The sequence below is a fragment of the Salvelinus namaycush genome, chromosome 9, assembly GCF_016432855.1.
Source record: "Salvelinus namaycush isolate Seneca chromosome 9, SaNama_1.0, whole genome shotgun sequence".
Lineage (NCBI taxonomy): Eukaryota > Metazoa > Chordata > Actinopteri > Salmoniformes > Salmonidae > Salvelinus > Salvelinus namaycush.
The window spans coordinates 40,558,593-40,576,046 of record NC_052315.1 but is presented as its reverse complement, the minus strand read 5'-3'; the positions used below and the strand labels follow the sequence as shown (position 1 = coordinate 40,576,046).

The 17,454-nt window shown below is 42.2% G+C and overlaps 1 protein-coding gene across 2 annotated transcripts in view; it reads left to right on the top strand.

The window, feature by feature from the left end:
- The first annotated feature begins 707 nt into the window (after positions 1 to 707).
- LOC120053499 (vesicular glutamate transporter 3-like) overlaps positions 708 to 17,454 on the top strand; it is a 40,153-nt gene continuing 23,406 nt past the window's right edge. For both annotated transcript variants that reach the window (XM_039000629.1, XM_039000627.1), the window contains exons 1-3: positions 708 to 825; positions 9,333 to 9,585; positions 15,075 to 15,193. In XM_039000629.1, coding sequence (XP_038856557.1) covers positions 725 to 825; positions 9,333 to 9,585; positions 15,075 to 15,193 — 473 coding nt within the window. In that variant the 5' untranslated portion in view covers positions 708 to 724. The remainder of the gene's footprint in view (positions 826 to 9,332; positions 9,586 to 15,074; positions 15,194 to 17,454) is intronic.

The following is a 17,454-nucleotide window of genomic DNA, read 5'->3' as shown; positions in this document are numbered from 1 at the left end:
CCCCCCGTGGGAATTGAACCCACAACCCTGGCGTTGCAAGCGCCATGCTCTACCAACTGAGCCACACGGGACCACGGGACCACACGGGACCAGGGAACGGTGGGGGGGTAGGCTTTAGGAAGCACACAGGTACCCCAGACCCTCTTCGCAATTAGTGTTGGAGCTATCAGATGGAGAGGAAAGCAAAGGGGGCTGTTCAGTCCTGCTGCACCCATCCACACATAGCTCACCATGCCAAGATACTGAGGTGGGGGATTGTACTCTTTCCTTCTCTCTCTCCCTCCCTCTTTCCCTGTATCTCTCTTCCCACCAAACCTTCTGGAGGTGAGCTGAACTATGCCATGCTAGGAGCTCTATCTGGTGCCTTGGACCTTGAGGAGTTCATCTGACACACCCTTAGCCTCAACCCGATCACCTTTCACCTCCACCTAGCCCCTCCTCACTTTGCCCATCATCCCCTTGCCTCCCAGTCTGATCCCCTGGTCACGCCAGAGAGGAGCAGACAGCAGAAGCCCATCTCACATCTGAGGAACGTCTGAGGGACACGTGGCACCACACAAAGGCGGAGCAAGCCCCTTTGTGCCTAAAATCTCAGGAAGAATGAGCAACCACATCTAGCAGATATTTGCTTGTCTTTCCCAGAGAAAAGCGCGCAAGAGAGAGGGGAAGATACATACTCCTGTGAAATAAAGAGAGGGAGAAGGACAGGGAGAAGCAGAGGAAGATGCCTTTCGGGGGGTTTGCAGGGCTGAAGGAGCAGATTCTGAAACCAGGGAAGGAGGAGGTGAAGAATATGGTAGGAGACGGCCTGGGGAACCTGCAGAGGTGAGTATGAAAATCTCTTTAACTGAGATATGTGTGACTCAATGGGGTAAAAACGACACAGTGCATGTTTGATATCTACTTGAAGCAACAGATCAGATCATTTAATAAGTATATATTATTTATTTCTGAGTACTGTTAGGTATTTTATCTTAGTTATCTTATTGTATTTTAGGATCTTTATATAGCTTGGTCAATATTCTAATCTAAATTATAGTCCTATAGGCTAGCATAAAAAATCTCTATATCCACTGGTAAAACGATTGCAGTGCTATAATCCCAAACTCAGATCATTTGGTCAAAATTCTAAGAACTATGAACAAAGCCAGTGGTGGAAAACAGGAGGATTGAAGAACATTAAGCTCACCATGTACTGTACCCAGAGATCTTAGAGAACTAAATATTTAATTGTTTTGCTTGCCAGGCAATGCCAGTGATGTCATCACGAGTTTTATCTTAAGACATTGTGATGCATATTTCATATCTGATATATATTTCACAAGGGGAGGATGATAAATATGGAACTTCCACATATGAGGTGGATTGTTGTCTGAAAAGAGATAAACCAAGTAAGTGGGCAATTTCCTGTGAAAGGGAATTATTGCATGTTAAGAACCAGTGTTCACTGTGGAGTCTGAAATAGATACATTTGAAATTATATTTAAAAAAGTGAACTGGACAAATTTATCCAACAATCGACTATAATTTATATTAGGGTTGTAATATCAGTACAATGAAAATGTGTCATCATTAAATGTGTGTAAAATGAATGATGTTGTCAGCTTACTTTCTATTTCATCCGTTTTATTTTAAACACTATACAAACACATGGAAAAGGCAAAGTGACATTTTTCATCAAAGTCCACAAGGATCCATGTGCAATCCCACCAAACTGGTCAAATCATTACTAGCAGGTGAAACTAAGAAATGTGAATCCAGAGAGACCAAGAGAGGAAAAGAGAAATTAAGTCTGAGCAGAATGAATCATCACACCTATCTATCTATCTATCTACCTACATACCTATCTATCTATCATATTTCCCATGAGGTCATACTTCACTGAGACTAAATGTATTGGCCGAAATACAAACATCTATGGGAATGACATGTTCTCTTAATAGGGTCTCTCTAGGATGTAGCTGACCAGTCTGTCAGTAAGCGGACACTGTTTTAGTCCGTTCTGAATTGCTTCTTGAAATGTAAGCTATCGTTGGTACAAAAAAAGGTTGGATAATACAGTTTTTCTCAGTCGCTTTGGTGCATTTTTCACATCATCCCTAACATGTGCAAAATAATAAGTGCATTTCTCAGAACAATTTGGACAAACTGCAATATACAATAGATATGTTTCTAAAGCTAGTCAGTCACTAAAAATCCTCAGTACATCTCTCAAAAGTAAATATTCATGCCAATGATCATGTCAGTGTCATCAGAATGATACGTCATTGAGTCATTGTTCACGAACAAGGTCGTCAAAATGTTTAGGCATGTTGTCAATGTAACTGTGTACCCTGACAGTATTACCTGATGTAAACTTAGGCTACAGTTTGGATGACAGTTACTGTATTGAAAATGCACAAGGCTGCACTTCTATGGCATATATCAATTTCAACTGTACTATTTACATATTACTGTATGTGGGTTATTGATTGAAAGAGACTGGACAACCCAAGGGGCACAAAGGAAAAATAAATAAATTAGAAACACAGGAAACCACCCCTAAGGCACAACTTTGCCCGCAGCACTGTTATGCTGTCTCTACACATCCAGACGTTCCTGTCTGTCGGCCCACATATTCTCATACACATCACACCGGATATTTTCCCTTCCAATGCAACGTGGAAAGAATCTTTTGGAATGCCTTATTCATCCTCTGCAGGCGTCTACTGTGATGTCCTCACATGCTGCATTCATTGCAGCCAGCAGGGTCATCTGTGTGTGTGGCTGACGATCGTACACCTTCCACCTCCATGCTGAAAAGAACTCCTCAATTGGGTTAAGGAATGGTGAATAAGGTGGGAGGAATTCTATTGCCTTATGTTTGATCGATGGAAACTCACATTATCACAAATGACCACATACTTTGGCAAATCCTCTCTAAACAGACCCCTCTCATCATCAGGGATGAGAGCCCTGTAGAGAGTCTCTAAAAAGTTGAGTAGATGCTGGGTGTTGTATGGCCCTATAATGGGGATATGGGTTAGGACACCATGCTCCGAAATAGCAGCACACATGCTGATATTTCCTCCCCGTTGGCCTGGCAAATCCACAGTAGCTCTGTGACCGATGATATTCCGACCCCGCCTTCTGCATTTGGTCAGGTTGAAGCCAGCCTCATCCACGTATACAAAGTTGTGAGAGTGTTCACTTGATTCCAACTCCATTATACGCTATATCCCAGAACACACAGTTGAATTTGTTTTGGTTAGGAAGAGTGACATAAAATGTACATATATTGCATGTTCCTTCCACAGCAATGGAAATGTGTGCAGTTTATGCTTACTGTACTATGTATCACTATAAAATGTTGCTGTAAAGTAGTTACATAGATATATGTTTTACCTGTACATACTGGTACCGTAGCTCCTTAACTCTGTCCTCATTCCTTTGGAATGGTACACGGTACAGCTGTTTCATACTCATCTGGTTTCTATGCAGCACCCTGTCGATGGTTGAGATGCTAACCGTATGGATGTTTTCAAAGACATCCTTGTCTTCTATAATGGTCCTTTGTATTTCCCTGAGTATCATGGCATTGTTTGCTCGGACCATGGTGCAAATAGCCTCCTCCTGTTGAGGTGTGAAAAGGCGTCCTCTGCCACCGGTTTGAGGTAATCTTGCAGTCCTATGTGGGGAAAAATGCATCGCACACTTTCACATAGACAAAAACTATGCGAATACACATTTTACTGTAAAACATACAGGTGGGTGCATGTAAGGTGCAGTATGTATCTGTATAGAGTATATTTCTGTATGCTATGAAATACAAGTGGACTACTGTAATATGAAGCATTGTAGGAAGTATACAGTATACTGCTTATATACAGTAACAGTGCACTGTACATTGGTGGACATACCTGTTCTCTCTTCGAAACGTTTGAACTATTGAGGACACGGTTGATCTCCCAATATTCGGCTGCACCCTTCGACCTGCCTCAGCCATTGTAAGGCCATGATTGACAACATGGTCTACAATAGTGGCCCTTATGTCATCAGATATGCGCCTATGTCCTCTTCTGCCTCTTCCTCTGTTTTGACTTCCACCACGCATCCTTGCTCCTCTTCTTCTTCCTCTTGGCTGTTGACCCTGTTCGTTTCCTGGTCCATCCATTATTGGAAAATTGCAACTCTGTGTTGTGGTCTGTCTACATATGCTTGCCAATTGATTCTTCATGAGATGCACCTTTGAGCAATTTAGACAACTGGTTGATTGTTGGTTGAACTAACACTTTACATTCCTTCATGAGTGAGGGTCAATTTCACCTGCACGATTCATCAATTCACGTTTTTGTACAAAAGGTCTAATAGAAATGTGTAAAACTATGCTTGACAGTTTATGACAAATAGTTCAACAATTTTGCATGTAATGGCTTATGCAAGGAACTAATGCCTAGATGTTTTGAGGGGTAAGACTATTCAACAGAGAACCATCTACTATATTTTGATCAACATGACATGAGCAATTGATAATGTGGAAAAAAGCTGACACTTGTACATTATCAATTGCAATTTGTTCAAAGGAATAAGAAAGTGCTTTAATGATGTGCACAAGTGACTAGATGATTTGGAATTTGTACAAGTAGTATCAAGAATTGCACTTTTGATCTAAGAAATGCACCAAAGCGACTGAGAAAAACTGTAATGACATTGAACAACAGACACAAATACATCTTCTGTTCAGTATGATCTGACTGACTACTCGACAGTCATAGAACTTCATAGACATAATGACGTCATTGACTTAATGCAGACAGGATGACATCATTTTGGTCTACTTGAGGATTAAAAAAATTATATTAAAAAAACAAGACAAGCGTAAATACTTTCCACTGATAATGATCAACCATTCTCATAGCATTGTCCAGTCTATTTTAGATAGTGGAGAGCACGATCTATGAGTTTGGAAAGAGGGATGGGGCTGGGGATGACAGGGGTGAGTTGGTATGATGGATTGGGGATGGAGAAGGCAGGGGTGAGTTGGGATGATGGATTGAGGATGGAGAAGGCAGGGGTGAGTTGGGATGAGGGCAGAGCCGGTGCCAGAATGAGTCAGTTGGACGGGCTTTCGATTTCCATAGGTTTTTTTAAAGGGAACAATTTTTCAGATGAGTTTTAGAGTAAAGACATGTCATTTAACTGTACATGTATTACCTTTGAATGTGGCATGAACACAACCAGTCATAATGTTTTCATCTGATTGTCAAACAAATCACTTCAAAAAGTAGGTTACCTTCGACATTTGTCCAAAATAATTCTAGTATCTGAATAGTGCACTGTGCACCCGGCTGATACAATCTCACCGGAGAACGTATCCGATCGAGCGAAACAGCGCTCCTCTGTCTTCCTATATGTAGACCATATATCTGATTGTGTCTGGCCAAAAAGAGTATGACATTCCATACTCTTTTTGACCAGACAGCATCAGATACAGTACATGGCCTGTAAATACTGAGCCAGATAGGGCGCTGTTTCGTTTGCTCAGATGCTTGATCTGTGACTGATGAGTCTTTCTGTCAATATTTAAATATTTTATTTGGACGGGCAAGGAGGTAGGGTAGGGCAGGCCCACTAAGGCCTACCCATAACATCAGCTCTGGATGAGAGATTGGAGAAGACATATGTGAGTTTAGTGGAAGGATGGGGACTGGAGAAATCAGGAGTGAGTTGGGGAAGAGAGATGGGGGCTGGGGGGTTGGTGAAGACAGGGGTGAGTTGGAGGTGGAGGGATGTGGGATCATTGGGTGCGTTGGAGGTGGCAGAGAGAACAGTCTATGACTTGTTTGCCTGGAGTCTTTGACAATTTTTTGGGCCTTCCTCTGACACCGCCTAGTATACAGGTCCTGGATGGCAGGAAGCATGACCCCAGTGATGTACTGGGCCAAACGCACTACACTCTGTAGCGCCTTACGGTCGGATGCCGAGCAGTTGACATACCAGGTGGTGATGCAACCGGTCAGGATGCTCTCGATGGTGCAGCTGTAGAACTTTTTGAGGATCTGAGAACCCATGCTAAATCTTTTCAGTCTCCTGAGGTGGGAAAGGTGTCGTCGTGCCCTCTTCACAACTGTCTTGGTGTGTTTGGACCATGATAGTTTGTTGGTAATGTGGACACCAATGTACTTGAAACTCTCGACCCGCTCCACTAGAGCCCCGTCGATGTGAATGGGGGTGTGTTCGGCCCTCCTTTTCTTGTAGTCCACGATCAGCTCCTTTGTCTTGCTCATGTTGAGCGAGAGGTTGTTGTCCTGGCACCACCCTGCCAGGTCTCTGACCTCCTCCCTATAGCCTGTCTCATCATTGTTGGTGATCAGGCCTACCACTGTTGATGTTGGAGTCATGCTTGGCCACGCAGTCGTGGGTAAACAGGGACTACAGGAGGGGACCCAGTTTTGAGGATCAGCGTGGCAGATGTGTTGTTGCCTACCCTTACCACCCGGGGGCGGCCCGTCAGGAAGTCCAGGATCCAGTTGCAGAGGGAGATGTTTAGTCCCAGTGTCCTTTGCTTAGTGATGAACTTTGTGGGCTCTATGGTGTTGAACGCTGAGCTGTAGTCAATGAACAGCATTCTCACATAGGTGTTCCTTTTGTCCAGGTGGGAATGGGCAGTGTGGAGTGCGATTGAGATTGCGTCATCTGTGGATCTGTTGGGGCGGTATGCGAATTGGAGTGGGTCTAGGGTTTCCGGGATGATGGTGTTGATGTGAGCCATGTCCAGCCTTTCAAACCACATCATGGCTACCGACGTGAGTGCTACGGGGCAGTAGTCATTTAGGCAGGTTACCTTTGCTTTCTTGGGCACAGGGACTATGGTGGTCTGCTTGAAACATGTAGGTATTACAGACTCGGTTAGGGAGATATTGAAAATGTCAGCGAAGACACTTGCCAGTTGGTCCGTGAGTGCTCTGAGTACACGTTCTGGTTATCCATCTGGCCCATCGGCCTTGTGAATGTTGACCTGTTTAAAGGTTTTACTCACACCGGCTATGGAGAGCGTGATCACACAGTTTTCCGGAACAGCTGGTGCTCTCATGCATGCTTCAGTGTTGCTTGCCTCGAAGCGAGCATAAAATAAATGTATCTCGTCTTGTGTCACTGGGCAGCTCGCGGCTGGGTTTCCCTTTGTAGTCTGTTATAGTTTGCAAGCCCTGCCACATCCGACAAGCTTCAGTGCCGGTGTTGTAGGATTCAATCTTAGTCCTGTATTGACGCTTTGCCTGTTTGATGGTTCATCTGAGTGCATAGTGGGATTTCAATGGGGGATCAGTGAATAGGGAGACAGGGCTGAGTTGGAGTGGAAGGATGGGGGCTTAGGGGTTTGGGAAAGACAGTGGTGACAGTCTGTGGGAGGCAGGGATGAGTAAGATTCTGCTTGCTAATAGATCATGGGATAAAATACCCTTTTGTTTTTTTACGAATGTGGGCCTTTCAAGCAAGACATCATAAAGGTTTTCTTGCACATTAAATACTTGTGAATGAATGAAGGAGTGAATGAAGTGTACATAATATAGACCTCTGAAGAGTGTGAGGTAAAAGGAATGGAGCCCAGCATCCTTGACATCAAGGGACTAATGAAGGGATATTTTTGTATTGTATGTGTGGCTGTTTTGTTTTGCTTCAGCTAATGCTTTGACACTTCAGTTCTCTTTAGGTGCACTTTGCCTGTTCTGCAGCAAATAACATGTGTATTAGTTAAGGAACCTGAGTATTTTGAAAATTCAAAAATGGCTGACTCAGTCTACATAGTGCCAAATTAGGGTTCTTTGGCTTGTAACAGTAGCGGATCCCCTTTTGGTGCTATGCAGAACCCTTTTTGACAAGGTCTAAATGGAACACATGCTGCTATAACCCTTTCCTAAGGTTCTGCAAAGAACCATTATTTTAAATATAATTACACCAAAAATGTTTTTTTCAGGTTGTTTTATGAGATTGGATAGGAGTTTGCAAGAATCTCTACTGTTTGCCCATCTGTCTATCAAAGCTGCCTGGAGGAGTGCTGAGGATATCTATTACACTGTCAACCATTGAATTTGTGCTGTACTAACCTAATGCAGCAGACACCTGAGCCCTGTTTCTTTCTTTCTGGTCCTGGCGAGAAAATAAACTGTTCAACCAATCAAGTAAATGTGGAGGAGGAGTTAAGGTGGAGTGTTGCCTTGTTAACGTCCAAAAGTGGAAGTCGTGTCACAGGCTCTCTTTCCATTTGCCCTGAAAACGAGATGCATCAGGTTGTTTTCCGACCCCGCTGAGGATGGTGCTCTACAAACTCCACACACCAATGTAACACAAAAATACTTATTGTTGTTAACATTCAGTCCGTTTGTGATGAATGGGATGACGCTTCAAATACTGACCTTATTCCCCTGTGAATCACTACAGCTGTCCATATTCGATGGATTGAAAACATACAGTATATATAGTTAGGACATGCCATTCACGAACAATGGATCTACAGTATGTGCAAGGGAGACCAAATGCATGATAAAATACAGACCCCTTGAACACCATTATCACATCTGCCCAGAGAGAGGAACTAAGGTGAAGATCTGAGGCGGCCAGATGAAAGCAGCTCCTGTTAACTGCGGGATGAGGGTCGAGAGGGATGTTGGGTAATGGAACAGGTGTATAGTCGTGGGGGGGAGGGGGAGCCAAATATCAGATGCACAGTTACCTTTTCAGAACTGCTTCCTGGTTTCACCTTGTGACCTCTCATGGGGAGTAGGCGGTTGGGAGTCTCCTCCCCTTCCTCAGTTTAAAAAAAATTATACTATTGAAGACAGAAAGGGTAAGATCAGGAATGGTCTTTGTGTCTTTTAAAGACTCTTTTAAATATCATAGTAGATTTAACATGAAGTGTCATTCAAGGGAATTAGGTATACAAATACTTATTGTATACACCATACTTATTTGTAGTACACTCTTCGAAAAAAGGTGCTATCAGAACATAAAAGTTTTCCTCAGCTGTCCCCATAGGAGAACCCTTTGAATAACTATTTTTGGTTCAAGGTAGAAGCTTTTTGGGTTCCATGTAGAACTTTTTCCACAGAAGGTTCTACATGGAACACAAAAGGGTTCTGAAAACAAAAAAGTGTTCTACCTGGAACCAAAAGGGTTCTCCTATGGGGACAGCCGAAGAACCCTTTAGGAAACTTTTTTTCTAAGAGTGTTGGACTATGTAGTGTAGTATGACAACGTCACCAATTAAACACTTACCAATGTCCTCCTGTTGAACATTGTAGGAAGATTGACTGTTTGCTGGGTATCTGTCTCAACTTGCATGTTTTGCGTTACAGGAAAATCGATGGCACCAATGCGGACGAGGAGGACCAGATGGAGCTGACAGAGGACGCGGAACAGGTGACCCCTCGTCACAGTGCCCCTCTGTTTGATTGCGGGTGCTGCGGCCTGCCCAAGCGCTACATCATCGCCATGCTCAGTGGACTGGGTTTCTGCATCTCCTTTGGCATCCGCTGCAACCTGGGGGTGGCCATCGTGGAGATGGTCAACAACAACACGGTCTACATCAATGGGACACCTGTACTCCAGGTGAGAGAGAAAGAAATATCTCACTGACATAAACAAGACTCCATAGATTGAGGTGTGCATTATGGAGTGTGTAAAATAGAAACTTTGTAGCAGTCATTAGGGCAATGAAGCAGCAGGAGGTAGGCAGGTAGAGGCAGGGGTCAAATTGAGTCGGACGGCACCTATGATCCAAATGAGAGCCATGCGGAGCTGAGACCTGGTACCTGCTTTGGTTATTTGAATTATGAAAAATTGTTGTCCATGTTTCATTTTCCACAGACAAAAACACGAGTAAGCTTCAGCCAAATCAGACATCCCCATAGTAGAATAGTTTAACTATTCAATTGTTCAGCCTGTCGCATCAATGTGAGAAAACAATTTTAACCTCGAGGTGCATTCAAATTGCACGTGCCGTACAGGTAGAGAAATATGCATGCCCAGCAGTGGCGGTCGGTGCTGTCTAAGATGAGGGAGAATATTTTATTTTTTTATGAGCATGGCCTTATTCTATTACAGTATATTGGATGACTGTCATTCATATTCCATTCACCCAGCTCAGTGTAACATCGAAATGTTTCGGCTACTACATGATTTCCCTATACCCATCATGACCTTGCCTATGAATTAAAGTTTACAACGTAGGTGCACAGGTTGAGAGAAATGTGAGTAATCGAGGTGACAGTACACTTTGTACACTCTTGCCTGCATCTAGATGATCGAGGGTGTATTTATTTACGAGCGTTTCTATTGGAAGAAAATCATGTGTTTATCCCTGTTTCGTTCTGTTTGTTTCCGTTTAAGAAATGTTTTTCAAGAGAGTCGGCAGAATGAATACACCCCTGATCACACGCAAACACAGTTCACTTTCATAGCAGCCACATACAAACAGTATGATCCCTTTGAGCGTTGTATAATTCCTTCTCGCATCTACGCACTCTCCTCCTCTCACTTTTTCCCTTCGCTTGTGGACTTCAGTACACAATACATCAGCTGTCTGTGAACATGCGGAAAAAAACTTTCCAAGCCAAACCTTCATATTTTAACCACTAACCCCTACACACAGCCTACATCGTCATCACCATATTAGCTAATGTTATAAATAACATAGCTACCAGAACTAACGCATTAGTAAACCCACTACAATCATGCAGTACAGTGTACAAGCAGTTTAGCAGTTACACTAGTGGGCCTTGGTGACAATAAATTAATCAAACCAAAAGCTTACCTTGACTTGTAAGAGTTCCAGTGTTGGATAGCCATAGCCAGCTAGCTAATATAGCATCCTTTTCTGTTTGAGCTGGGTGTTTGAGTAGGCTAAACTAGCTGGCTGCATACGCTAGCAAAGTAAGTGAAGTGAAAAACTGTTCAGCTGTTGTCTTTCTCTCTCTTTGAGTCAACTACTCACCACATTTTATGTACTGCAGTTCTAGCTAGCTGTAGCTTATGCTTTCAGTACAAAATTCATTCTCTGATCCTTTGATTTGTTGGACAACATGTCAGTTCATGCTGCGAGAGCTCTGATAGGTTGGAGTACATCCTCCGGAAGTTGTCATAATTAATGTGTAAGTCTATGAAAAGGGGTGAGAACCATGAGCCTCCTAGGTTTTGTATGGAAGTCAATGTACCCAGAGGAGGACGGAAGCTATCTGTACTCCGGCTACACCATGGTGCGAGCCTACAGAGTGCTGTTGAGGCTACTGTAGACCTTCATTGTAAAACAGTTTTAATAAATTATTTGGTGACGTGAGACGTTTTAAATGTTTGAACATTTTTATTTTTATGAAATTCACTGAGGATGGTCCTCTCCTTCCTCCTCTGAGGAGCTCCTTCATCCTCTGAGGAGCCTCCACTGGTCTATAGCTTATGAACCGTTTGTGCTACACATTAACGACCCCTATGTGCAAAGGTGAGATTCTCACAAGCATGTACATGTCAGATGTTTGGCTCATGTCGGTTGTTTTTTTTCAAACACAGATTCCACCACAAAGACCAGGGAGGTTTTCCAATGTTTAGCAAAGAAGGGCACCTAAGGGTAGATGGTTAAAAATAAAAATGGAAAAATTCCTTTGAGTATTAATTACACTTTGGATGGTGTATCAACCCAGTCACTACAAAGATACAGGCGTCTACTCGAGCTAATCTAACTTGATTGATAGCCTGAAATGGCTTACTGGTAGCGAATTAGGAGGTTGGGAGATTGGGAACCTAAACCCAACTTCATTAAATTGCTAAGTAGACAGTGGTGACCCGTCATTCAGACAGCACATGTTTGAGCCCCACCTGTTTTGTTGCCTGTTTTGCATGTTATTTTGGCATTAATACGTGTCACATATCAGTTTGCAAACAATATTAAAAAAATAAGAAATATTGTGTTAATTAATCTGCATTCATGGTCTCTTTTTTGTTTTCTTGAGAAAGGCAGCTCCAAAATGCAGGTGTTTCAGCCTAGCTCTGTCACGACTTCCACCGAAGGTGGTTCCTCTACCTGTTCGGGCGGTGCTCGGCGGTCGGCATCGCAAGCCTACTAGCCATCACCGATCCATGTTTCCTTTTCCGTTTGTTTTGTCTTTGGTTCATTCACACCTGGTTTTCATTTGCTTTAATTTCTGTGTGTATATTTACCTCTGTTTCCCCGCTTAGGTTTGTGCGGGATTATTTTCTTGTTGCTTGTGGAGGCTTTCCTCAGTGTATTTCGCGTGTGGTTATTATAGTAAGGTGCGTTGTGTTTTTGCGCCTTACGGGAGTACTGTTAGTTCCCATTGTCTTGGGCGTTGTTTTGGGGTATTGTACTGTACCGTGTTTTTGGACTTGCCCTTATTAAAATATACGCTACACTGACTTCTCTGCTAAGTGTATGTTGTGATGTACACTGTTAGTAGCCTATGTGCCTCACCCTAATAATTTGGTCCCTTTCCTCCTCATAATTTACTTACTGTTCTGACTTGGTGGTGCACATGTAACCTATAGCTTGTTTTAGAGAAATGTAATCATAGAATATTGTAAGAGCTTTCATTTTCTGCTTATATGCCCTCTTTATTTATCCTACGGTTCTGACTTGGTGTACATGGAGAATACTGTAAGAACGTTCTGAATTCTGTCGCTGTACATTTCAAAAGTGCTGAACAAATTGTCATATTGACTACTTCATATATATAGTCATACTGACTACTTTATCGCTCGCTCATTAATGTCTTAATCGAAATTACAGATTGCCTCTTATCCGTTCGTCCCCCCTTATGCCATAGTTTGTACATCTCAATTGTCAGTAGAAACCACATTTGTTTATGCAAGTCAGCCATATCAGCTATTTTTTTTTTAAGTTAGTAAATGAGGCTGAATGAACTGTTTCACAGCCAGACAAGGCTCTGCTGATAACCAGGTGTAGCAGTGGTAAGGAGTCACTCCATGTTGCTGAAAAGAAAGCTCTGCTATTGGGACAGCTTTATGTAGGCCCCAACAGTTTGTGGGCACCGTTTGTCACCGTCAGGGGTCAACTTTGATTTTAGAAGTGGGGGGGGGGGGGGGGGCATAACTTATTATTACATATGTATTTTTTATCCAGTTTGATAAACACTCCAAACAGCCTACCCGAACGCTCGGAGGCATCTGCATGGTCCTAAAGCACACCAATGCCTCATTTTGTATCACATTCCAATGATAAAATTGGGGGGAACAAAAATGCAATTTAAGAATGTGGGGGGTCCCCAGTGAAAGTTGTGCCCCTGGTCACCGTTACAGTGCAATTTGTGTATTGCTTAGTGTTTTGTTGTGTAGTGGCTTTGCTGGCATGCATTTAAAAAATGTTTTGGGAGTTTTCCCCACCAAGATGTACATGCTAAAATCGCCACTGTAAGTGGCTAGGAGTATTACAGAGAAAAAATATATACAAATAGTATATTGTATTTTTATTTATATTATTTTTTTTTTTTTACAGCGCAAATCTGAAGGGGTACATGCCCCTATGCCCCCTGTTGGCATGAAGCCTCTGCAGCACACAACTGTCTTAAAATGTTAAAGCAATTTCACCAAAATCCTACATGGATATCTGGTCAAAATATACACTTTCATGTTCATGCAGGAACCGTATTACCGGTAGATCAACAGTAAAAAAAATATCACTAGCAGGCCTCCACCCAGTACCCTGGCATGAACTTAGTCACTGTCACTAGCCAGCTACCACACGGTTACTCAACCCTGCACCTTAGAGGCTGCTGCCCTATATACATAGACATGGAATCACTGATCACTTTAATAATGGAGCACTAGTCACTTTAATGTTTACATACTGTTTTATTTATTTCATATGTATATACTGTAATCTACTAGATTCTAGTCAATGCCACTCCGACATTGCTCATCCTAATATTTATATATTTCTTAACTCCAATATTTTACTTTTAGATTTGTGTGTATTGTTGTGAATTGTTAGATATTACTGCGCTGTTGGAGCTAGGAACACAAGCATTTCACTACACCCACAATAACATCTGTTAAATATGTGTATGTGACCAATACAACTTGATTTGATTTGAGAATAATGCGCGTGCGCCCTCAGTGGCTTGACCAAATGAGGGAAGGCCAGAAATAAACTTGTGAACGCTCAGGTGCGCACTGATAGCATTGTCACCGAAAAGTCCGGACACAAAACAGAATGATATGGGTGCATCACACATTTCGGGGAAACACAGACTCTAAACTAAGGAAACATTTATTGAGCGAAATAAAGTAACTGTTTCCTCATGAGTGTAGCGTTGTTCGTGAGTCCCGAACACTGCATCCATATCAAACCTAAATAAATGGGCCTATGGTATGAAACAGAATTGTCTACAATGTTGCAATAACGGCAAGGGAATGAAATTATGTAACGACAGCAAATGTTGTAAGATTATATGGAATATAGATTAAACAAATATGTAGTTTAACTTGAGAAAACAACATCAAACATTTTCAACACGAAAACAGTACTGAGAGGGCACTATTGTGGACAGACGAGTTTAATGACTTCACCACAGAGTGATATCAATGCTCGCAGTGATTGAATTTTGAAAAAGTTTTCAAATATAATATAATTCCATAGTATGCCTAGTAAATGGGCAGGTATAGGCTAATACTTGAATCATCAGTGATTCATCTATCATCACCTGTTAGCCAGCAGTCGTCAATGTAGGCCTATAGGCTTCAGTCAAAATACTAAAAAGATTGCATATCTAAATCTTGAGTTTAATCTTCTTAATTAACTACATCAATCATCCATCCCTGATAGAGGGGATCAGGTGAACACACCCTTGAATGTTGTATTATGTCGTATTATAGTGCCATTGCTATTCAACAGCTGATATTTGGATGGAAAAGTTTAAGCATTGTTCTGAAGGACAGCAGCATCCCCCAAACAGTCCTCTGATTCTATTTTAAACTCTAACAACACAATAGCCCCGGACACATACACAAACGCTTCTTATGCGAAATAACTCATAACAAGTTAAATACCCTATATTATCCCTCTTCACCAGCCAGCTCAATTCAACTGGGACCCAGAGACTGTGGGACTGATCCATGGCTCCTTCTTCTGGGGTTACATCGTCACACAGATCCCTGGAGGCTTCATCTCCAACAAGCTGGCCGCCAACAGGTGAGACCTTCCCACTGCTAACGCTCTCACTCCTTGTGTCATAAAACAATGACCTAAACAACACGAACAACAGGTAGCATTACACAATGTTTTCTCTACAAAACAAGAATGACACCTCTCTACTGTTTAGAATTCACTGTTGTATATGTTACAGGAATTTATCAGACATGATACAATATGCTTCAATATGTTTTATGTCATTTTATGGCATTGAGTGATTCCAAAATACAATCATTTGTATATACACCATCTACCGATACAGATACAGTGGCAATACTAGTCAACTCTGTCTTGTGCATTTGGCCACAGGTTCTCATCCACATCACATCTTATGTAATCTTGGGCAATACACCCAGGAAATAATCTTTTGGCATGCCTGGTCCATCCCTGGCAATCTTCTGCAGATATGTTCAGGCATCCAGCATTCATTTAGTCCAGGAGGGACATTTGATCATGTGGATGGTGGTCATAAACCTTCCACCTCCATGAGGAAAATAATTCCTCTATAGGGTTGAGGAATAGAGAGTAAGGAAGTAAGAAAAGTGACATCATCCTGGGATGGGCTGCAAACCACTCTGTGACTGCACAGGAGTGGTGAAATGCCACATTGTCCCATACAATTACAAACGTTGGCCGATTTCACCTCACCTGGCACAACCCTTCCATAGAGGTCACCCAAGAATGAAATGAGACGCTCGGTGTTGTATGGCCCAATTAGCGGTTTGTGTAACAGCAATCCATCAGAGGATATTGCAGCACACATTGTGATGTTGGCACCCCTCTGGCCCAGGACATCCACTGTGGCTCTTTTTCCAATCACATTCCTTCCTTGCCGCCGTGTTTTGGCCAAGTTGAAACCAGCCTCATCCACAAAGATGAATATGTGGGGTGTTTGCCTGGCTTCAATCTCCATGACTCTCTAAAATAAATCCACAAGGCAACATAAGAGTCAGGCTATTGCAGTAGTTTACATTATACCTTAAAACATGCCATTGTGTGTCTCTGCCCTGTTTGGTTTTGTTCAAAACCAGTTCTGTATTTTATAGTCATCTTACCTGGACTTATTGGTTCCTGAGTTGCTTGACTCGTTCAGAGTTCCTCTCAAAGGGGACAGTGTACAACTGCTTCATCCTGACTTGATGTTGTTTCAGGACTCTAGAAATATTTGTTAAGCTTACATTGTCTGCCAGCACTCGTCCCGAATCTCTGAATTTTATGCCATTGTTTCTTATGACCATATCAACGATTGCAGTTTCCTGCACAGCAGTGAAAATCCTACCTCTCCCGCCTGTAGGAGGTAACCGTTGGGTCCTAAGCAGAAATACAAAAACAATTACAATTACACACAAGTAGGTTTGGAGGCTTTGCTCAATTTACTTCTGTAATGTGCAGTTCAGTCAGATGCCCTTGCAAAATGCACATCTTACCTGTTGTTTTGCCGGAAATTTCTCAGAATAGATGCCACTGTTGAGCGTTGCAGATTTGGCTGCATTCTCAGACCAGCCTCTCTCATTGATAGACCATGATTTATTACATTATCAATTATAGCAGCCCTAATCTCATCTGAGACAACAGCTCTTGATCTTCCTCTCAGTCTTCTTTCACCACGCGTACGTACTCCTCTCCCTCTCCCTCTCCCAGCCACTCTTCTTCCTCTGTCAGCCACTTCTCTATCTCTGGCTGGGTCCATGTTTACATTACAGTACAGCAATATTCCTAAAATGTCCCCTTTTGTATAGATGGTAATGTAATTGAAAGACTAACACCTGTGTAGGTGTTCAGCTACAATGGGAAACAGCTGTGGTTGGTCTAATTGTTTTGGTAGTATTTCATTTTTTAGATTTGGAATATATTTCAATACGGTATTACTGTAGAAATGTAGCAAATTTATGTCTTATTCAATTTTGTGTTATTTTAGGTTTTGACCTTAAGTTTAACAGTTTTGAAAAGAGTATGTAAACATGTGCAAATTGGCCTGTAGGTACATAGAGTTTTGGTGGTGGTTGTGTCTGAGTGAGAAAAGAGTTCATGAAAATTGAAAGATGTAGTCATTGAATGCATTTTGTGCCAAAGCAATGAAAAATGATCCACAGTTTAGCCCACATAGACTGCTGTTATGCTCATTGTGTGAAGAGTTTTGAAAAAGTGACCTAAGTATTGAGAAATGGGTCCTAGCGATTGTAAAAAAAACTGTAAGTGCAGGAACATACACATTGGGTGTCTGAAATATGCAGTCAGTCAATGTGTGTGGTGAGGTTTAG